We start from the raw sequence: 23269 nt of genomic DNA on the forward strand, positions 1-23269 counted from the left end.
GAATGTTGCTGATTAAAGATCTCTGTCATAAGCCACTCTGAGTATCTTCACGGAACCTGAGTTAGTCTAAGGAAGTCCTGTTTATAGCTATACAAGAATTTCAGGAGAGGGATGGGGAAAGGAGAAATTTAGGCAGGTCTATATTGAAGAAAGCATTGAGGAAATTCTGAAATTTTATTAACATGTTGTAGTATAAGCACAGAGGAATTTCCTAGGCTTTTTGAGCAATAAAATAGGAAAAGGTGCAAACCAATAAGGAATTAAATATCTTTTAAACTAACAAGAGCAAAACTATTTGCATTTTTCTCCTAAAACTGACATTATATGAGCATTCCAGTTATCCATTATCTCACCTTAGAACAGAGCTGACAGAGATGCCGAGGCTCTGTCTGTACAACACATTTTAAATGCTGACCTAGCAATGTTTCAATTACCTCAGAAGGCCTATTGCTGTCTGGTGTGAAACTATGCGCCCTTCCTTCACTTTCAGTATCTATGATTGAGATGAAGAGCCCTGTAAAAACACTCCAACTCTGTGGTTGCTTTGATTGCCATCCTCTTGCAGATCTGAGGGTAGGAGTGGAGCAAACTGAAAAAGGGACAGAGAAGGAGTGACTGTAGTTTCAACCATTACAAGTTCTCCCCTTTGGAAAGGAGGGGGAAAAAAGCAGGAAGTGGGGAGGAAAGAAACAGCCTCTCAAGCTGTTCTCTTAACAGCCAGGTTGACTAATGCAACAGCACTGCATGATAACCCTTCACAATCTCTGTTATAGGCAGTCTGCTTCTTTTTTTTTTGTAAATTTTATTTGAGAATTCACAAAAAGAAACATAATTAAAACATCTTTTCTGAAAGCAGCTTAATCCCAGGTTACATTTCTTCGTGCAGACACAATTTCAAGTTCATGCTCATTTTTATATTCTATTCCATATCTTATTACAATTTTACATTTTCTACATGGCTTCTCCCCTCTTTTAATTCCCTCAATTTTATTATATTTATTTCATCTCAATTCAAATAATTATATTTATATTTTTTGTCTGTCCTGTTTCAATTGTCTATTATCTTTTCTCATTAAACAAAATTTCTCCTGTAGTTACTGATAGGAGTATGACGCCTTTATATCTTTCCCCTAAAATTATAACACTCAATATAATACATAGCTTCCATTCGGATTCTGTTTGGTACATTCTTAAACTACACACAATATTCTTATAAAAAAGAAAAAATTATAAATGTATATAATTAAAACAACATTCCATTCCAATTCAATTCTATCGTTAATATTAAAATTCATTAAAGTCTTAAGATTTTTCGCGTTTTCAATTAAATATCATACCTCTATGGAAACAATTATTAGCTTTCCATAATCAATTCCCCCCCTCTTCACTTATATTTTATAAAACATTGACTAATTAAAGTGTTCCCATTCCTTCCTAATTCAATTTTCTCATTTATTTCATTTACTTTATTCACAAACATTTCACTAAGTTACACTAACCATTCTATCCCTCATTCTAATCATATGTTGTTTCCAATTTTCTAAAGTTATTTCTATTTCAAATATAACAACACAATCTCATGTACCTTTACAGAATCCCCCTTTCAGTTAAATTTTTACCCATTATCTCTAAATAGATTTAGAGATAATGGGCAGTCTGCTTCTGAAGTCTGCTGCTGGATAGCCAGGTTGTCAATGTTTATGTGTATACATTGGAGGGGCAGAGTTCTTTTGCATTTCCATGTGACTCCAAAGGCCTGTTGTAGTACAATGTGACCTGAGAACATGCCCCCTCAAAGTTCCAACTCTGGAGACAAGCTCATTCTTCCCATCTTTGCTTCTGCAGAAGATAAAATGTAGTCTTTCAATCCGGCACTGGGTCATATTTTTCTCTCCTTAGTTCTGTGATTTACGTTAGACTGACAGTTCCTCCAGGGCATCTACGACCTCAGTCTCTAGAGAAAAATTTGAAGCCCCTTGTTCTGGCAGCTGAGAGTGGGGCCCTTGTTCCTTGGTAAGGAGGTTGTGTTTCTTTAAGAAGCAGGCTTCTTCGTAGGCAGGACGGATGGGCGGCTGAGTCGGGGGCACGTAGGTATACTCCTTCTCAGGATCCAGCTGACCCAATGGAAGAAGGAGAAAGGTTTATATTAGCTTATTTATTTGGAACCTGCCCGATTGGAAAACCAGATCCCCAACATTTCTTCTTTTTGAATGCAGTACTGCAGCCTACTTCTGCTGTTCACCAGCGGCCAGCAGTTCAGATTTCACCAAGGCTTAAGGTTGACTCAGCCTTCCATCCTTCCGAGGTGGGTAAAATGAGGACCCAGATTGTTGGGGACAATATGCCGACTCTGCAAATCGCTTAGAGAAAGCTGTAAAGCACTGTGAAGCGGTATACAAGTCTAAGTGCTATTGCTTTTTCAACTTTCTCTTCGCCTGCTTTCAGGCTTCTTTGCCAACAGTTCTGGATTCAAAGACTTTGCACCAATTGTGGCCCCCTTGCTGGAGTAAAGGGTTGCAAATACTACTCCCGAGGCTGGCCAAAGAATGGGGTCTGCAACTATCCATCCAAACAACAGAGCAAACCTGTTGCTTAGTTGGCGGGTTTGAATTTTTCCCAATTAAAAGCTCAACAAGTCTGGTTCGTGTGAAAATGATTTTGGATGAGCCACCTCTGCTTATTTACAGATCACCTGCTATACCAGCAGGACACCGAGTTTTACCTGCAGTGGATAGGTCCGATCGGAATCGTAAGCACTCAGATCGCCACAAGCCAGGAAAGGGACAATGACCCGATTGGGACCCTCCAGCTGATTAAAATCCACATCTGTAGTGGAGAGATGGCAAAAGCAAGAAGACAATTATTGCCTGCAACAAGACCTCTTTCTAAGTATTGTCATCGCCTAAATATTCTCAGATTTGTTCTACTTGTGCTTCTCTTCTACAACTGAGGAAGTTTCTCGCAACCCAGATTTTTTCTTAGGAAGTTTCATTTTTAGGGCAGAAGTAGTTTTTGTGGCTATTTGTGTTCTGATATTTATTCAAAGAAACAATAAACAAATTTCTCTCCTCCTCCTCAACTTTACCATCTATAAATTCTCATGTTGGGCTGCGTGTACCCTTTAACTAGGCAAGATGATGTGTCACTGGGCAACCAGTTTTGAATCAAGGTACCTCAAATAGGCTAATTTACAAAATACCTTCAAAATCCAGAACCCATGACTCCTATGGAATTAAAATTTGGCAAATTTTATAAAACATTTTATGACTTAACTTTTCCAGTGAAGGTAGTACATTAGGAATTACTGCCCCTGTTGAAGGCATTGGGGAATCTGGGAAGGAAATACCTCTGAACAATGACCCAACAGATCACAGATTGTCTAGTTTTTCCTAAAAGTTGAGGGCAGTTTACATTAAATTGCATTATAATCTAGGCTCACAATTAAGGTCTGGGCAGCAAAAATTAATCTCTTGGTTAATCTCTTGTTCGCTGAAACAGCAAAATCGAGCCATTATATAATTTGCCTTCTGTTTCTTCCATTAAAGACAGTCCAAGAAGCTTCCTTCTTTCACCAAAGGTTCTTTCCTCTCTTTCCTTGACTTTAGTTTCTCAAGATGTTTCAACTGATTTCAAGAGCAGGTACCAAACACATTCTACCTGTAGTTGCTACTTAGAATTCCCTGAGAAAAAGAAGAGCAGTCTAAACTCAAGCTCCTCCTAATGTCAGCGTTCCAGCAAACCTCCATTCCAATCAATAACTCCGAGACAAGCGTCATCTCAAAAATACCTTTATTAGAATAGCACCTGGCACATCTGTGAAATCTCGGAACTAAATTCCCCGGAACTTTCCACAATGTCCCAACCTGCAACCCATTCCTTTTTCATCATATGAACCAATCCCAAAGTAAGTTCCTTTTTGTTCCTGCACCACACTTCGTGACCTTGAACTAACGAATTCTATTTTGTCTACTTAAAGCTACCCAATTGAAATCACCCCGCTCCCAGTTTCTCAAGCTATGTGGCAGCATTGAATAAGGTTTCCAAAGCTGACACCTTAATTCCCAGCAGCTATCAAGGACCACACAGTCAAGGTCATCTAGGCCAAACTCTTTCCAATGCAGGAAACCAATTAGTATTGCATCTCAGATAGATATCCACCCACCTTCTGCTTAGAGGCCTTTAGGGACCAAAAAATTGCTATTTCCCTCAAGACAACAGCATTGATCCCTCCCAGAATCTTACTTACAATGTTCCTATAAATAACTTGAACCATTCATCCTCTTCTTTCAGCATCCTTCTCCCACATTTCCCAGTGTATCATCATCAACCATACCCTCTTCCCTTCAAGGTTTCTTACCATAGCAATGATCCAATAGGGGATTGGACATGTTCGGCACATAACCTTCAGGGGGATTGTAGTTTCGGCAAACAGCAAAGGCTTCTGAAAATGGAAAGGAAGCTAAAGCTTTGGATACCTCTTCGTCAGTCCCCTAAAGTTCCCTCAATTAAGTCATGGAAGAGGGCAAACAACCTACTGCTATCTGCCTCAAATAAGGCTACACTCTGCACTGAAGCAGTTCATATACTCTACATTCATAGACTGAACTCTCACTGGATAGTACAATAGCCAAGAAAAGAGAACAGGGAAAATTGGCTTGTGCTGGAAATGGTTATTGTGGGATTTTTCAGAGAATGAATAGGCTGACTTGAGGATTGGCAAGAAAGGGAACCTTTCTGTTCTTACAATGCGTAAGAGATTCACTATGGGGTATCCTCCTAACTCAAATCCTTTGACACTTGGGAATTGGGCGTAAGGCACATTAGTCAGATGTGACAGTAACATTAAATGGTAACCCTATAATTATATGTAAAAGTAAATGAAAAATTATGCATCTTAGAAATATAATGGGAAATTTCATTTTGTGGAAGTCTTTTTTTTGTATTGAAGACTTTGTATTGAACATGACTTCACTAAACCCAGAAAAACTATTCAGAAACTAAAGGATACAGATACAAATTAGGCCTTGAAAAAAGAATTACGTATGTTTTTCATTCAGAACTGAATGGCAATATAATTTATTTGCATTTAAGATATCAGTATGTATGCTTTATTCTATAGCCACAAAATACTTCATTATTTTTTTTAAAAGAACAAAGAGGAAGAAAAAATATGTCCGGTTCATGGGTAATATAAATATGTGGTTAGGAGAAATTCATAAGATTATTTATAGCAAAGTTGGCATCCTCCTTCCAGAGCTGCTCAGTCTTTCAACTATTTGCCTGGAAAGAGATGGGTATTTATTTGGAGATGAAAACTAGATTTTTTATTAAAGGTTTTCAAAAGAGCAATAAAAATAATACAGTTAAAGAAAAAAGACGAAAGTGCAAGAAAGTAAGAAAAGCCAAATTAAGAGCCCCTCCCCCATGAGTTCCCATCCTCTACAATTTTTTCTCCTCCTCTTAGTTGACTAATATAAAACGCTTTATCCCAGAACTTTTCTTAATAATAGCCAAGTAATATCATCTCTAATCCAATTATCTGCAAAACATCCAGAGTTCTAAAATATTAACATTAGTTAATGTTAGGAACTTTGAATCTGATGACTGTTAGATCGTGGATTGACGTCAGAACCAGGAAACGTTAATCTGATGGGCAAGCCAGTTAATTAGCACGTTACTACAAAGAGCTCTGTCTGTTTGAATTTCAAAGGGGAGTCCTAACAGTTTTGCTTGCAGTTTTGAATGAGGACGTTACTGCAAAGAGCTCTGTCTGTTTGAATTTCAAAGGGGAGTCCTAACAGTTTTGCCTGCAGTTTTGAATGAGGATGTTACTGCAAAGAGCTCTGTCTGTTGGAATTTCGAAGAGGAGTCCTAACAGTTCCTGTCAGCAGTGATAATAAATATTTTGAATGAGGACACATTTGATTTGCAGGACCGGCCTGAACCTTCAACCTCCTCTGCTTCTCAATCAGGTTATCAGCCGGGAACGGCTGACAATGAGGAACTTATGGAGACTTCAGGTGAAGGTAATAATTTAGATGATTGCTGGGTGGATGTCAGAAGCAGGCGTCTCCTTACGAGAAGAAACCAACGGGAGCACAGGAGGAGGGCAGATCAGTAATTAGACTAATTATATGCTGCTCTATAAAGGGAGAGAGATGACTTTGCACTTTGTCCGGAACAAAGTGTTTGTTTGCAAGGAGAACCGAAGATTTTGGCTTGGAGGATTTAAACCTGAAATATCTTGTTGGGACTTGGATTTATTTCGTTGGAACTATTAACTTAGACTATCTGGTGGAGGCTATCTACAGCTGTTATCTGTGAAGATTCCTGTTTGCTGCCTTTATTTGCGAGGACTGCTGCTTTCAGCCTTATCTGTTTATTTTGGAAGGTGGGACATAACAGTTAACATATATTAACAATCCATATCTCAAATCTTCTGTAACAAAATCCCATTTAAAAGGCGTAAGAGGGTCCGGATATCTTTACACAAATACAATTTTAAAAAACCAAAGTTTAACTCAACAAAAACAGACTAGTTCTCTTTATAAAACCCAAGCTCCAACATACAATATTTTTCTAATTAGAAATACTAATACTTCCAAAAAAAGTCCACCCCAAATAGCAACTTATCTAATTGAAATAAGCATTCCATATCTTAACCATAATTTATAACCAAATCAACATTTATATTTATGAATTCCAGTATCCCAATATAAACAAAAGACTGAGATTTAGCATCACAAAGAAAAATAATTCCTCCTTTTAAAAAAAAGTTCACCAAACTTTGTTACTTTGAATAAAAAGATGGTTAAATGCAAAGCCAATTTAAGAGCTATAAAGTTTAGATGCATAAAGTAACTATTGTGGAGAAAAATTTGAACATCTTATTAAATGTAAGCAAGCCCAATGTATCACAATTTTCCAGTTATGATATTAACGAATACAAAAAGAGCCACCCAAAGTAACAGATCTATTATTCTATTCAAGTTTTCTAATTCTGTCAGATTTGATGCAGGATTCCCCACGAACCCAAAATGGTCAATATGCATGTAAGAAACTGCTACTCACCAATGCTAGAGTTGCGACTACTTCGGGGTTTGGCACATGTCACATCAGGGAAGAATATTTTCAACTGGGAATAGAGAAGAGTGACATCCTTCCCTCGGAATATCTGAAATGGGAGAACAAAATGCTACACCATGTCTGGATTAGCTGCATTGTTATACTGTCACAGAAACTATAGCAACTGAATAAGAACCAAGGAGTTCTCAGGGGTATAATGAATCCAGGAGTATCAGAGGCACAGAGAGAAATCCAGGGCACCTCCAGGAAAAATGCAACCTCTCAGCTAGGTGCAGTAATTTAGTACTTCTAGCAGTAATCCCAATCTGAAATTCTGTGACTCCAAGATCACCAGCCCATCAATTATAATGGAAATGACAAAATACAATACTGAAACTTTCAGAGGTCTTCAACAATAGAAGTCATACAGTTGCAACTCTTTGGATATTGGTGACCCACAGCTCCCAACAGCCTCAGACAGCACATGATCTGAAGTCCTATCAAAGTTATTTTACTAGCCAAGCTTTGGAAGTACCTGCTATTCCCCAGATCATCGCTGAAATAGGTGAAATCCAACTTGATGAGATTGACAAGATGAATCCCACCACATTTGCTTCAGCACTGAATAACTTCTTTAAGGCAAGAACTGATGTTGGAAAACTACTATTTGCTGAGCTGCTGGGTACAAGCAGGCTTAAATACCTGATACCTATAAGTGCTTTTGCTATATCCAAGGATTCTTTATCTGCATGGCTCACCTTAGCTACAAATGTCCCTCCTTTCTTTAGGACATGCGTAGTGATGTTTAAGGCCTGGGTAACAGAAGAAAAAGAACGTCAGTGAGATGGCTAATTCAGATGAAGTATTTTTAAGCAAAGTTCTAAGATCTGCTGGTGTTTTTGTGGCCATAGAACTACCACTATATCATAGTACTTTGAAAAAGAAAAAAAAAAGAAATAAGCGGGGGGGAACTCTCCCACAGTATTTCATATGGTTTGCTTTGGTCATCAGACATGGGAATAAAATTAGAATATACGTACAGCAAGCAACAGCTGGGCTTGAATGTACTCATCTATATCATGGAGTCCAGTCACTGAAAGAAAAAAGGAAACATTCATTAAGGCTAATAATTGCAGCTTTCCCCCCTCCTCCACTCCACAAGAAAACAGATATCAGCCTGCCAAAGTTGGCAATCCCTCATACGACTGGGTTGAGACATACCATCAGGGGCTCCATCACATACAACCAGATCGGCTGGTTGCCCCTCAAAATGATGAATGATTTCTTGGGCTGTTGAAACCTAGAAAGAGAAGAGGAGGAAAAGAGGACCCATGGGAAGGTGTTTTTTAAAATAAAAAAAATAGGGCTCATATTCTGCCCTGGTCTAGGATGGGAGCAGAACATGAGGTTATTTCCTATATGGCTTCATTAGACAACATGTACCTTGGTGATGTCCCCTTGGATTTGAATGACTCCTGGCAATGGAGCCATGGCTTGCAAATCCACAGCCACTATTTTGATACCTGCATTTTTAGGATCTTCTCCTCTGGAGAAAGGGAAAGAGGAGAAAGTAGGATGATGTTGCTCTCTCCCTGAGAGGCATAATAACCCACCACTACCCTGAAGGCAAATTGTTTCCTTACTTGAGCTTTCGGCTCAGAACTTGACTCCAGCTACCAGGTGCTGCACAGAGATCCACAGCCCGGGAGACACCTGGAAAGGTCAGAAGCAGAAGACATCATTAAATTATTGCAATTCAGTTGTCAAGAAGGAAAACCACAAAACATAGCTTCTGCTTTGTTTTCTTAAAAGTGATGCAAAGTATGCTTTGGAAATATCTGGAATATATCTGGAAAATAGCTGCTTTGGCAAAGCAATACATGTGTCAATCATATAACTCATGATGTAATCTGCAAGCTTATTTATTTTCTCCCTACCTTGAAATAAGTGATATTCCTCATCCAGCTGCAGAAGTTTGAATGCGCTGCGAGCTCGCCATCCTTCCTCCTTGGCCAGACGGTAGTAAATATCGCGTTTGTCTTTGGAGGAGCGTCCCATCTTCCCTTATGTGTGGTGACTGCGGTAATTCTTCAAATGCCTTCGGCTTTCGAATGTAATTTACACACAGTGAGCGTCACCGAAAACACATCGTCCCCGCGCTCTTGCCGCAAAGCTCCGCGACGGGTCGCAACCGTGATCCGGTAAACGAGTTACTGTAATCGGGCTGCGTTCTGGGAGTTTGTTGTACTGTTATTCGGTGCCCAGCGCTTAAGGAGACGATGATGTTCTACACAGGACTCCGTTTCCCAGGGTGCCTCGGAGCCACGTGATCGGAAGCGGGGGCGGGGCCTAGACAGCGAATGGAAGATGGCGGAGGAAAGGGAGAAGGCTGCCGGTGTTCCAGCAGTTCCGGTATCGTTCACTTTTTCTCGAACGAGCGGACGGAAGCGGTTCCTCCACGTAATTGGGCAGGAGGGCGGCGAAGGGAAACAGGAACCCGATTTCCTCTCCGCTGTTGAAGGGAAAGAATTGCAAAGGTGTGGGTTCGGTAGGGGGAAGCGCGGGCGGCTCTGCGCTTTGGGATTAAGCAGACAGGCCTGTGGGGCGGAGGCGGCTTCGTGTCCGGGCTTGGGGGACCCTGGGTCGTAAGCCTTTTGCAAGCTGCTGGGGTTGGACACCCCCCCGCGCGCATATAGGCAGCTGCTGTCTCAAGAAGATGGATTCTTCCGTGGTTCCCACGGCCCGCACTCTCTCGTGAAGGATTGTTTCAGGTCCATGCTAACAGATAATCAGAGTTGACCTTGTAGGTCATCTAGTCCAACCCCCCCTCCCCCCGCCCAAGCGGGACACCCTACACCATTTCTGACAAATGGCAGTCCAGTTTCTTCTTGAAAGTCTCAAGTGATGGCGCTCCCACAATTTCCGAGGGCAAGCTGTTCCATTGGTTGATTGTTCTCACTGTCAGAAAGTTTCTCCTTATTTCCAGGTTAAATCTCTCCTTGTTCAGTTTCCACCCATTATTCCTTGTCTGGCATACAGAATGCTAGAAAAGAATACGGGTAGTCCTCGACTTACGACTACAATTGAGCCCAGGATTTCTGTGGTTCAGTGAGGCATGTGTTAAATGGGTTTTGCCCTGTTGTTTACCACCTTTCTTGTCTCGGTTGTTAAATGAATGACTGCAGTTGATAATTAATAACCCAGTTGTTAACTGATTCGGGCTTCCCCATTGACTTTGCTTGGCAGAAGGTTGCAAAAGGGGATCACACAACCCCTGGGACGCAGCAACTGTCATAAGGATGAACCAGTTGCCAGGCATCTAAGTTTTGATCACATGATCATGGAGATGCTACAAAGGTAGTTACTGTGAAAAATGGTCATAAGTCACTTTTTTCAGTGGCATGACTTTGAATGGTCACTAAATGAACTGTTGTAAGTCAAGGAGTACGTGTACAGTACTCAATCGTGTGAGCTGTTGTTGGAAGAGGGCATGCTAGATAAGTTTTTCACTACTATATAGTGAGGAGCAGTTAGTGCTGTCTAAGTGATCGTGTAAGTTTAATTGTTTAATCCTGTAAGTGTGGCAGCAGCCAAAACAAGCTAATACAATCCTTGGATGTATAAACAGAGGCATAGAATCAAAATCACGTGAAGTATTCATATCGCTTTATAAATCCTTAGTAAGACCACATCTGGAATACTGCATCCAGTTTTGGTCACATTACAAAAAAGATGTTGAAAGTTTGGAGAGTGCAGCAAAGAGCAACTAGGGCGATTAAAGGTCTGGAAACAAAAACATATGAAGAACGGTTGTAGGAATTGGGTTTGCCTTGTCTCGAGAAAAGAGGGATTAGGAGTGACATGATAGCAGTATTCCAGTATTTGAGGGGATGCCACAAAGAAGAAGGGGTCAACCTGTTTTTCAAAGCACCAGAAGGCAGTGGATGAAAACTAATCAAGGAGAGAAGCAACCTGGAATTAAGGAGAAACTTCCTAATAGTAAGAACAATTAATAAACGGAAGAGTTTGCCTTCAGAAGTTGTACATGCTTCATCACTGGAGGTTTTTAAGGAAAGACTGGACAGCCACCTATCTGAAATGTATAGGGTCTCCTGTTTGAGCGGGAGTTGGACTAGAAAACCTCCAAAATCCCTTCCAGCTCTATTCTGATTGATTGAGTGATTGATCAATTACATCCTGTTGTATCGCCTGCCAAATGTACCCAGAAATCTTTTATTATCTGTTACTCAGATAAACTTCCAGTCTATCCTTTAGTAATGTGCAGGACTAGGAAAGGAGTGAAGGGATCATAATACAAATAAAAGGCATATTTTGTCTTCTGTGAAACAAGGGCATTACTGTAAATGCAAGGGTGTTAATTGCTTGTCATTTCAACAAATCTGGTATAAGTAGTTCTTGTTTCTTTTTTGCTACCAAAAAAGTGTGTTCCTGCCAGTGAATTTCAAATGAATCTACTTATTTTGGCCACCTTGTGCTCTTTTTCATGCCAAACAGGTTAGGGTTATCAATTAATGCTTGATAGTCACCTCTGAAAATTGATCTACTTGTGGCATATCACAATAAGGATTTGTTATGTCTGTAGCCAGGTAAAAGCTTTGTGACATGAGATTTTAAGTGTAGTAGGCAAAAAAGGAACAGGATCTGAAGAGGTTCCCTCTATCACTGTAATTCTTCTTTCAGTAATTCATTCCTATACATAAAGTAATCATTACTTTATTCCTGAGCCTGTTGCTGATGTCTTCTTGCACTGTGAAACCATGAAAAAGAGTGCAATTTGAAAGTTTTTGCTGTATGCTCAAAATGACTACATTTTAAATATGGACATATTAAGTATTACTTGGGAATTTTGGTCTCCGTGTTGGTGTAACTTCTTTAAGATCTGACTTTTTTTCCCATTAGCATGCAGTAAGGGCCATAGTTATGTGAGATGCTAGTGCTTGACTAGTTTAGCCTTTTGAAACTTCTCCACAATATATGTGAATAGAAAAACCCCAATCGCAATTTTTATTGACACGTGTTCTTACCCTGCAGTGTTCGACCAGCTCCTCAGCCAAAAGAGCTTGTCGTTCCCTTGATCCGAAAGAATCAGTGGAAGAAGCCTGAGGTCTCTGCAACCCATCAGGAGCAGGATGGGCTTAACAGTGTTGATGCGCAAGCAGTCAAAGAACTCATTGAAGGTGAATGCATGACAGAATTGCAACTCTGTCCACTAGTAAAAAACAGAATATGAGATTGTTATTTTTTTTCAGTTTATAATTACAGGAACCTGGTAGGGCATCTTCCAATGGGCTAATTTTAAGACTGTGGAGGAATCAATAGATTGTTTGTCAGTGATGTTGCTGGAAAATAATTCTGACCTCTGTTAGAACATAGTATCTATAACCTGAACCTTCCCTTCCATGAACATGTACAACATCCCCGTCGACTAAGAAATATGAATTAGCATAATTGGGAGGAAGTGCGGGGGAGGGAGGGAGAGAGAGAATGAATCTGTCTCAAAGTCACCTGTTGAATGGTGATTCATGAATGGAGGTCCGCCCCACTCATGCTGGCTGAGGAGGTATGGTGTGTATCCTGTAGGTCAGAGGTGGGCAAACTTTTTGGCTCGGGGGCCTCATTGACTTTTAAAATTTAACAGACGGGCCGCCACCTGGTGTCAAAATGCCTGTCATTACAAGTCAAAATCAAATGAATTCAATCATTCACATCAAACAATTCTGTACCAATCTTCGGCAGGCCGGATGTGGCCCCCGGGCTGTAGTTTGCCCATCCCTGTAGGTCAAGGAATTCTAGCTGGCAGGATCCAGGAGAAGAGCGTGCTCTACTGTAGCCCCTGCCTTCTAGAATATCCTGTCCCCTGGGGTGAACTCTTCCCCCACTCTCTTGCCCTTCTGTAAGGGCCTGAAGACCTGGCTGCCAGTTGGCCTGGGGACCCAATGGGAAGGACCACACTGGAAGTGATTATTAGACTACTTGCACAATCCCACCTAAAAAAAACCCCTCCCCATGCATCCTGCTCTCTCCCCGCACATCTTTTAATTATATGTAATTGTATTTTTATTAATGTTATAGTTACATTTTTATTGTAAGGCTCCCAGAATAATCCTGTGACGAAATGGGCAGCTGGCAAAATTTTTTAATAAATACATTATTTGGATATAGTGGCATTTATACAGTGTTGACTAGAGATTATTAACACTCTAATAGTAAGATAACTTGAACATTAAGCTTCGGAAGAGTTAACTGAGTGGCTCAGTAATTCTGGGAATTTAAGTCCACAAGTCATAAAAGGGCCATAGTCCCCCATCTAGAGATATTCTTTGTAAGTACGCCATTGAACTACAGCACTGCATGCATTTTGTGCTTGCATTTTATACTAAAATTCTTTTAGTTGCTGATGATGCATTTAAAGTAATACCAATGCTGCTAAACCACAAACAGAAAATCTGGTTGTTGTAGGAGCTGTGAAGTATGCAACTTGATAAAACCGATACTTCACTCCTACTTTCCTGGTAAATCTATCCAGATCACCTTGGATTTGAGTAGCTCTTAATTTTCTCCCATTGGACATAGGAAACAAATATTTGACTCTTTGAGGTTTCTTGACTTAACTATTATACTTTGGTTCACTGCTGTTTAGAATCCAAGAAATCACAGGAGCAATGGGAAAGTGGAAGCAAGGTAGATTCCAACTTTGCAATTCCTCTCCTCATGGTAAACCGTGTGCCTGATGGCTTTGAAGATGGGGACAAAGTGGATGTCAGCCTCCGCCCAGAATCGGTAAGAATAAAACGGCATTATTCTGGACAGTTCTTAGAATTCCTACTTCAGTTGGTTTAATTCCTGTTCCTTTGCCTTCTCTCTCTCTATATTTTAATTTTGGCAGTCAACTGAGTCGGATTATGAAGAGGTACCAGTGGAAGCTTATGGTCTTGCTATGCTCAAGGGCATGGGCTGGAAGGCAGGAGAAGGCATTGGGCGCACATTTAAACAGTAAGTGTTCTTTACGTAGATGCTCATTATTATTACATGATTAATGTGTAAGGTTATTTTTTAAAGGTAATTAACTGAGATGCTGTAAAAACTCAGTCAAAGACTAGTTTAAGAATATTAAGCATCCCGAGTTGTTGGAAGCCATATTATCAGGTTAATTGTAGCAATAATATTTGCCACCACTTACATATAAAGAAACTTTTCAGAATGAAAAAGAGGAATCCTGAGGGTGAGGTGAAGTATCGGGGGACTGGAGAAGAGCAGATCTGGTCATGTCTTCAGGAAGAGGTGAAAGAGTTCTTGGATAACTACAGATCGGTCAGCCTGGTTTACATGTCTGGCAGTTGCTTCGAGAACATGTAGAAAAGAATGCATTCCTTGGCAGAAGTCAGCATGGATCTGTTAATACAGGTCGTCCTTATTTAATGACAATAATTGGGATCATAGCATCACATGAGTGTGTTGCCTTATGGCCATTCCGGTACTTCCTCTTGTGGTAGTAAAGTGATTTCCTCCGTAGTTATTAAGTGCAACATTCTGTAGTCACCATTTCCTACCTCCTATCAGTTTTCCCATTGACTTTTCTTGTGCGAAGCTAGAAATGAAGGTCACAAATGGTGACCACATGATGGCTGAGCTGTCAACTGGCCAATTAGTGAACCCAAAATAAGGAAACACTGTTGCGAGCTTTGAATTCCCCAAAGTAAAACTGTATTGGATACACCATATTGGTACAGCTCTGGTTTTCCCGTGCAAATGTTTGCCTAGTTAAACAATAGCGTTCTCTTCTTCCCACCCTTGAGTGATCACATTGTCCAATTATGAGACATCATTTTGCTATGGGAACAATCTGCCTCTTTCTCAAGCACATACAGTGGTGACCTTGATGGTTTCCAAGCTCTCACGATCTCCACATACATTCTTAGCATTCCATTTCCCCCTTCCCTCACCCCCTCCAGTTCATTGGCAAGTTGAAAAGCTTTAAGGTTTGAAAGAAGCAAAGCAGTTCAGTATTGACAGTAACAACCATAACTACTAGAATAGGTAGTAAGTCTCACTTTTCAGCACCATCATACCTTTCAACAGTCACTGGATGAGTAATCATTAAGTGAGGAATCATGCCACACTGGTCTATTCTCCTTGTTTTATAGAGTGAGCCTATTTAGTTAACCACAGGAAAATGGTAGCTATGGTGTACTTTGATTTCATCACAGAGCTCCTTACAATCTTCCATGAGACTGTAGTAGAAGCAAGGGAAAGAAATGCATATGCTTTTGGAAAGGAATTAAAGCGTTTTATTGTAGTTATTTGACAGAATGGGAAAGATTTGGGCATGGAAAAAAAGTGATTGGGTCACATTCCTGGATGCCTGCGTGGATTCTTTCCTTTCCACCCCACATATAATATAGGTTTTATTGCCACCAATTTCAAACTCTTACAATTAAATTATTTCATGTAAGTTTCAATTGCTTAAAAGCTGTTTAACATTGTAAGAGGAGATGCTCAGTTATTATCAACCCCATATTTCCTCTATAAGAACTTCAAAATTTCAAGGTTTCAGGTCTGTGCTAAGCTGTGAACCAGGTGCTTTCGTGTCTTTCTTACACTATTTCTGACAGATAACATAATTTTGCCTTTTTGTGGGTATCGTGACCTCAGCTTCTTTCCTTTTATCCCATTGTTCTGCTTTGTTGCCTACCTTAGGGATGTGAAGCCAGCAGAAAACCGTCTTCGGCCCAAGGGCTTAGGCCTTGGAGCAGATCGCTCAGCAGCTAAGGACTTGAAACCTTCAGGGTCCCAGCGACCCCCAAAGCCAGGCGAGGAACCTTCAAAGAGCAAAGATGAGCCCTTGGGGTTGGTTCCAGGAGGTGCCGTCTTCATTGAAAGTGGGCCTCATAAGGAGCTGTATGGAAAGGTGAGCTGACACTTTCCTTAAGCTAGTTGTTTTTTGGACTCTGAACTGAGATGAGTGGAAGCCCGCCTCCCTCGTTCCCAAAGAAGAAGTGAGCCCAAGTTAAGAAATAAATCCCTTTGCTCTTCTTTTGGAATGGGTTGCCCCTCCCCCCCAGTTTTCTCAGCAACCCCTCCCCCTTTGCCTTAGGTAGATAGCCTCTGCCTGTGTCCTAGGGATGAGTTTTGCTGTGGCAGTATGGGAGAAATATTTTTATTTCCCAAAATTTGCATTTATCAGAGGACGCTCTGATAAAATGATTTTGAATCAGTTTGCAGTGCAGCCATAGCCTTTATTTCCAATCTGTCATATCAGCTCTCCACATCTAATAGCATTTCTTTTTATTGTATTTACTTTTCTGTTAAGGGTTCACAGTAGTTAATATGGCACTTACTGTTTTATCCTCCCAGTGGTGACCTTGTGAGATAGACTGAATTGGGAGAGAAATTGTACAGTACTCCGAATTTGCCCAGTGAATTCCAGGGTCCACTGGGGATTTGAATCCAAGGCTTCCTAGTCTCAGTTCAGCACTAGAAGGATCATGCCACCACACTCACTTAATGACTGGGCCCTGACTTGTGTCTTTTGTAGATTGAAGGCGTTGATGGAGATAACGCTCGTGTTATGGTGAAACTGGCGATTGGCAGCAAAGTGGTCACTGTGAGTCAACATGGAGTTCAGCCTGTTACCCAGAAAGAATACGATAAGCTGGCTAAAGACTTAAGTAAGTTAAAGTAGATTTCCCTACTCCCACATAGATACCAGAACTACTTCTCTTCTTTGGGGATGCTAAGTAGTCATACTAGCTGTCCTCTCACAGCGGCCCTCCTTGTCAATCTAAAAACCAAGTCATCTTGATTGCAGAACTTGGGGTGAAAATCTGCTATAAATGTCTGTTCCCCTCATGGATTGTATCCTCTCAGCTATTTGCTTCTCTCCAGTACAGGTCGCCTGAGCAAGGCTCACAAAGAGAAGGAGGAGGAAGAAAGAAATGGGGCCAAGGACAGCTCTGATAACAGGGCCTCCAAAGGAAAAAATGAGAGCAGGGACAAAAAAAGGAAGCACACGGCAGATGCAGACAGGTAAAGGTGTCCTGCTCTTGAAAGTGCTGAGTGCTATTTTAAAATCTGTAGCTATATGGTGGCTGGTGGTTGGATCCAGCATTTGCCAGAGCACAGTTTCCAACAGTGGTGAAGGGAGAAATGAGAAAAGGCCTCACTTGGCTTATTATACATTTATTTAGAATATAATGTATACTAGTGCAAGAGTGCCTTTTCTTTGGGGATTACACTATTGACTCCAAAATCGTTTTAATCAAACCCCATTTGATATCTTCTCATCCCACTATTTCTGTTTTCAGTTCAGTGTAAGTTGGCATACTTCGAGATCTTGCAAGCGAGTGGGCAAATGGAAAATTATCAAGAAACCAGTTCAACTGGGAAGCCTCAAGCCTAGAGTTTGGGCTTGGTTTGAGAGCATAAAAAGGGAACAAACAAGCAAAAGCTTTTCAACAAGTGATGCCCTAAGAAGCAAACGTGAAAGTAAATAGACAAAAATCTGCAATTGTGAGCTGTAGTACTTAGGACATACTAATCTTCCTATCTCATAACAAAAAAGCCAAAGTCCTGCTTCAGCTAATGAGAAGGTACTAGGATTTATTATTTCAAACAAAAGACTGCACTACTGGATATTGGAAGCAGTGATCCCTAAGGAGGATGGTTAAATGGAGGAAAAGTCCAGGGGAAGACATGGAAGAAAATTTGTATCATTGGAGCTCAGAAACCATTTTCAAACTGTATGGATGAAATGGCCTCTAGAGTATTTAAGGGAAGGGAAAGTCAGATCAGGTCAGTTCTGGCCATCACACTTTATAAAAAGGATTCTGAAAAATTGGAACAATTTCAGAAAAGGATAACATGGTTGATCAGGGTAAGCTGTATGAAGAGCTAAAACATTTGGGTTTCTTTAGACTTGAGGAAAAAAATGACAAGGGAAATAAGGTAAATTATAAGAAGGCAGTTTCTGAGTGAACATTAGAAAAAACATCCTGGAGTGCACTGCAGATAGTTTGACAGTAGAACCTTTGGCCCATAGGAGGAGGAGTCTTCCCTTCATAGGATGTACACAAGCAGGGTTCAGGTAGTCATCTAATTGTATACCTTCAGCTTGCTTTAATCTGAATTCTTGCACTAAGAAGGGATTGGGTGATTGCCTAAGAGACCATTTCCAACTAAGAATTCTTCAACAATTCTCTTGTGCCCACAGAGAGAACCATACTGGGAAGCAGAGTAAGTCTGCTGACAGTTCCTCTTCCAGAGCTGCTCACTGGTTGCGCCAAGATCTGCGAGTCCGTTTTATAGATAAGCTCTACAAAGGAGGCAAATACTATAATACTAAGGTACTTGGCAGGTATCTACTTCTCATCGTTATTAATACAGTGTTTTGAGACTATCTGATAAATGCCTTCTTAAAAAAGAATATGCTTCTCTTGGTTATGAAGAAGAAGCAAATTATTTATGTGGACAATTGAAAGAGCTGGGAGGCCAAGTCAGTTCAGTCTAATTCTCATAAGGCAGCAACAGAAATGGAGGATAGCTTTTCATCTTTGCCAGAATAGCAGTATTCAGTTTGGCTCGTGGCGTCATTACATTTTGAATAACAATCTGTGCAGAATTTACTTGCAATGGTTTCAAAAGTGCCACGTCCTGCAGTGGCAAAGATCCTTCTCAAGGTTGTATTTTTCCAATATTTTGCTTGGGGCGTTGAATGCAATAGAAATGGGGGAGCTCATCAAAGCTTTTCCCCTCAGAGAAGGAGCCATTTCTGAAAAGCTGTGGGGGATTTTTTTTCTTGGAGCTTACTTGTTGAAGTGATGCTGTAGAGATGGAGATACCAAGTTTCAATATTGCCCAAAGAAGGAAGGTAGGATTTCATTGAAATAATAACTGATTCTCACTATGAGAAGCTGAAGGCCTGCTTTTGTCAGGGAAAAGCCTATGTCCTTTCAAGCTATGAGTGTTTGCCTCTGAGGGCCAGTTCCAGCAAAGACTGTTATAAATACTCAGCTGACCCCATTGTTAGGACACAGAAGGTACGAAATCTTGTGTTGTTTTTTGTCTCCAGATGGTAATTGAAGATGTCCTCAAGCCAGACACCTGTGTTTGCCGAATAGCTGAGGGACAAATTCTGGATGGTGAGTGTATTAGTGCTGCTGCTTAAGTCTGAGACTCAAGATTTGACTTTTGATATTTCCTGAACAGCATCTTTAGCTTGTTGATTATGAAGAAAGGTGTCCAACTTTGCTGCAGAATTTCTAGTGTTCCAAGGAGGACATTTGTGATGTGGGAACCCAAATTTCTGAAGGAAGGTTTGCACTCGTGTCAGCCTGCCCAAATGCTAAACTTGTCTACTCTTTTCTGAACTTCCTTTTTCTCAGAGATGATTGATGGTGGTTTTGTCTTTTACTTTTCCTACCCTGTTTATGATCTCAAAACACTTAAAGTTCTTGCCCTGCTTTTAACAGTTTGTTTTAATACTTTTATAGATAAACATTGCTCTTTGATTTTGAAATATTTGAAATCTTATAATAAAGAACGCTGTATATATCGGTATACGGAGATACAGGTATTCATATTTAAAGAGACTTTCAACGCATAATACTTTTAACAAGATTCTTTTATTTAATACTAGAACTGATAGATTAATCTGCCAAATTAAGCAAATTAATTTCTGAAATGTACTGTTATCAATATTTCAGTATATCTGATTTTTTGAGATAGAAATGTGAGCATTTGCAATGTTTTTATTTCTATAATACTTGCTACTCTTAGTAGCAGAATTACTTTAGTATCTAGTTTTTTTTAATTCCAGCTGTGTTAATGAATCTGGGCAATTATTTTATAGTCTCCCCTGATTAACAGTTTCTGCTAGGGAACTAAAATATCCCACCTAAATTTCAGTTGATCTAAAATTGCTGAACACTTTTTTTAAAAAACATAGTAGGTGAAGGCAGAACACACGTAATCAGTTGTGTCCAACTCCTGGTGCCTTTATAGGCAAGTGCTCTTCATGCAACCCTGTCAAGCACATTTCTTTCAATTGTCCATCTTTGTATCAGCTTTGATGGCATCAAGCCAGAGAGTTCTATGCTTGCCCTTTTTTCTTGATCCACTCACCATTCCTAGCATCATTGACTTCTCCGATGAACTTGCATGCATGACATGGCCAAAGTAAATCAGACATAGTTTTGTAATTTGGGCTTCTAGTGATGTTTCTGGTTTTATATGATTCAGCACCTCTCGATTGGTTTCTCTGGCTGGCTATAGTATATGCCATAATTTATGCCACCGCAGTTCAAAGGCATCCCTACATTCAGTTTTTAGCACAAAAAGCTTTACACTACCACTGGAAGTCTGACTTTAGTTTGGAGCATCTGTCAAAAACTGGCCCAAAACATTTCAATCTTATCTATTACCTGGATAATTGGGAAGAAAATAGTGTGAGATGCAAAGTGCTGCTTAAGGCCCATCTAAAGTAGGATAAGAAGGTACCCATGTGATGGCCAGGTTCCCAGTTTCAGTTGAAATTAGAGAAACTATGTTTGAGAAATTATCTTGTACACGATTTTTCAGGTAGTTAATGGAAGAGTGATATTTCAGGTAGTATTAGTGACTTCAGGTTCTTGCTTTGACCTCTTTTACAGGTATCCATGAGTCTATGCTGGAGACTGTAATTCCTCGGAATGATTCAGACTGGGTTATGGTGGTACTAGGAGAACATGTTGGAAAGGTAAGTCACTAATCCAGTGAGATGGAACCTAGCTAATTTCTCTTAAAGCTCTTGAATTTCATGCTCTATAAAGACATGGGATTATATATTTGTTTGTTTATATTTATTATTAAACTTATATGCCACTAACACAATGGTAAATTGCAGGTATGATAACAAATCGTTACTTCAGATGCAGGGGATCCAAGGTGCCGTCTTACTCTTGTGGTCAAAATTATGGGTTACATTTTATTTTATCCTATAATATTTATCATGCAGATTTAGGCAGATAGTGGTAATAAAATAATGAAGCTTAGTATTGCAATGGCTACAGGTACTTTATTGCTCACACTACTATAAGAAGCTCCATTTATTTCCACTATATGGGTAGTCCTCAACTTACGACCGGTTTCTTAGCCACCGTTCTAAGTTACAACAGACCTCCCCGAGGGTACTTGTGATCTGGTTCTGATGGCTGCCACTCCAACAGTCAAACAACTGCATTTTGGGTGTGTGGCAACCAAGTCTGGCAACCAGTCTGCCATTTGCGGCATCCCATAGTCAAGTAACCACATTTTTAAATGTTTTTGCCAAATAGTGGCAGCATTTGCTTAATAACCTACATAAAAGCCTTGTGAAATTGGATGGATCATATGGGTGACCCACTTTATGACTGTCGTGACTTACAATCATGATGGGCAGTCATAAGTCAACAACTACCTAAATGTATTTTTTTGAAACAATTACAAAGTAAATTAAAATGCAGCAAGTCAGATTTAATAAAGTTAGGGGCATCTTTTTTTGGGGGGGGGGGGACACACTGCAATATTACATGAAATTAAGTTATGCTCACTACTTAGAAGGGTTGTTGATCACTGGAATGCCACAATATTTGGAGCTCCACTGCTTGCTTACACCTGGTCTTCTCAGATGTATGCTTTTCTTCAGGAAAAGAAACACTAAACTTCATTTATGCTTTTTCACTCTTAAATTAGATGGGTCGCATTCTGCGTCGAGACAAGGGACAGAATCATGCAGTGGTGCAACTACAACAGGATGAAGAAAAGCTTCTGACCCTGGATTATGATGCTATCTGTCACTATGTTGGTGGTTTTGAGGATGATTGAGATTCACAGCTCCTCCAAAAAAGAGAACATCTACAGAACAGAGGAATTTCTCTTCTGGAGGCTCAAGATAAAGAGCCCAGTCCATAATGTGGCATCACAGTGGAGTGATGTTGGAATTATTACGCATGACACACAACACCATGGGCAGCCTTCATATTCACAGCAATCCATGATTCATATTCAGTTATTTGGCTGGGGTTTTTTTCTAGTTAAGGTTTTAGATGTGCTGTTACTTTTGTCTAGTGACGTACAGATCTCTGAATCAGTGATAGTGCTCCAGAATTGCCAAAGACAGAGAGTGATCTATTAAAGGATTACGTGGCATAATCAAACAGTTGCTGGTCAACTCTGGATCTAGAGGGCTGAAAATTAAGCCACCCCTACAACAAAGAGTTCTGATTTAGAAACTAGTGGTTCATGGACTTCAATTTTAAATTATTCTTTGGGATGTAGATTTTTAATCTCTTAAGTTCTTTTCTAGAGAATAGCTACTTCAATTTGTGTCATCTGAAAATCTGGGATGAAAGCTGGTAAAATTATGTAAAAACTAACTTGTTCTTAAACTAAAATTCTCCAAGCATTCAAAAAATGGAAACTGGAACCAATGTATTTTCCTGATTTTTTTCAGGGTGGTCATTTTTTAATTGTATTTACAAAATCCTGAAGCAATTAGTAGGCAGAAAAGAAAATTGTACACTGTGTAGAAGTTTGCAAAAGTTATTTTGTTGGAAGAAACTGATAAGATTACAAGACATTCCTGGAGGAAGGAATAATACTTACCTTCCTGGAGCATCTATTTTCATCATAGACCTAAAAATAAATAAGCATCAGAAATGAACATAGATGAACCATCTTTTGGGAAGAGTCTCATTTTGCTAAAATGAATAAGTTTGTGTGTGTGTAAATTTCCCTCTCAAAATGTCATGTAAAGCTGTGGTCCATTTTTCCTGCCATCTGTGTAAAAATGAACACAGACCCAACTACTATGTGTAAAATAACTTTCTTGGACTTCACTGATAATTTACTCTCTTCTTGGCTATAATATAAGTAAAGTCTTATTTTGCCTATTCTTTGTATGATTGTTACTAAAACTGTGATTGGTAAATTGCACTATCTAGGGTGGTCTTTAATTTCAAAAGCAAAATTTTTTTAAATATTTGACATATTGCAAGACATATTGCAACCTAGCACTGTTAGGTTTTACCATTTTCTACTACCTTATGTCAAAACTTATAAAAATATTCGCAAATAATGATATAATAGGATAAAGGCATTGAGGAAGAAAATGATTTCTAATAGAAATTAAAAAAAATGTTTCTCCTTGCCTACCTCTCCAAAGGATTAT

The 23269-nt window shown here is 39.8% G+C and overlaps 2 protein-coding genes across 2 annotated transcripts; one reads left to right on the forward strand and one right to left on the reverse strand.

Moving 5' to 3' along the window:
• Positions 1–985: 985 nt before the first annotated feature.
• FTSJ1 (FtsJ RNA 2'-O-methyltransferase 1) lies at positions 986–9383 on the reverse strand. Its single transcript, XM_026711316.2, has 10 exons — positions 9003–9383; positions 8709–8778; positions 8509–8611; positions 8287–8365; positions 8106–8158; positions 7824–7877; positions 7072–7174; positions 4358–4441; positions 2723–2826; positions 986–2114 (listed from the first exon to the last, which is right to left on the reverse strand). The coding sequence occupies exons 1-10, from the start codon at positions 9121–9123 to the stop codon at positions 1914–1916; spliced, it is 972 nt and encodes a 323-aa protein (XP_026567101.1). The 5' UTR covers positions 9124–9383; the 3' UTR covers positions 986–1913.
• Positions 9230–22991, forward strand: GPKOW (G-patch domain and KOW motifs). The gene is made up of 11 exons (XM_026711314.2): positions 9230–9602; positions 12118–12263; positions 13727–13866; positions 13973–14079; positions 15784–15994; positions 16622–16754; positions 16977–17112; positions 18296–18428; positions 19154–19223; positions 20733–20818; positions 21793–22991. Exons 1-11 carry the CDS (start codon positions 9433–9435, stop codon positions 21922–21924), a joined length of 1464 nt encoding a protein of 487 aa, XP_026567099.2. The 5' UTR covers positions 9230–9432; the 3' UTR covers positions 21925–22991.
• The last annotated feature ends 278 nt before the right edge of the window (positions 22992–23269 follow it).

This window comes from Pseudonaja textilis, chromosome 2, assembly GCF_049901715.1.
Source record: "Pseudonaja textilis isolate UNSWEBS1 chromosome 2, rPseTex1.2, whole genome shotgun sequence".
NCBI lineage: Eukaryota > Metazoa > Chordata > Lepidosauria > Squamata > Elapidae > Pseudonaja > Pseudonaja textilis.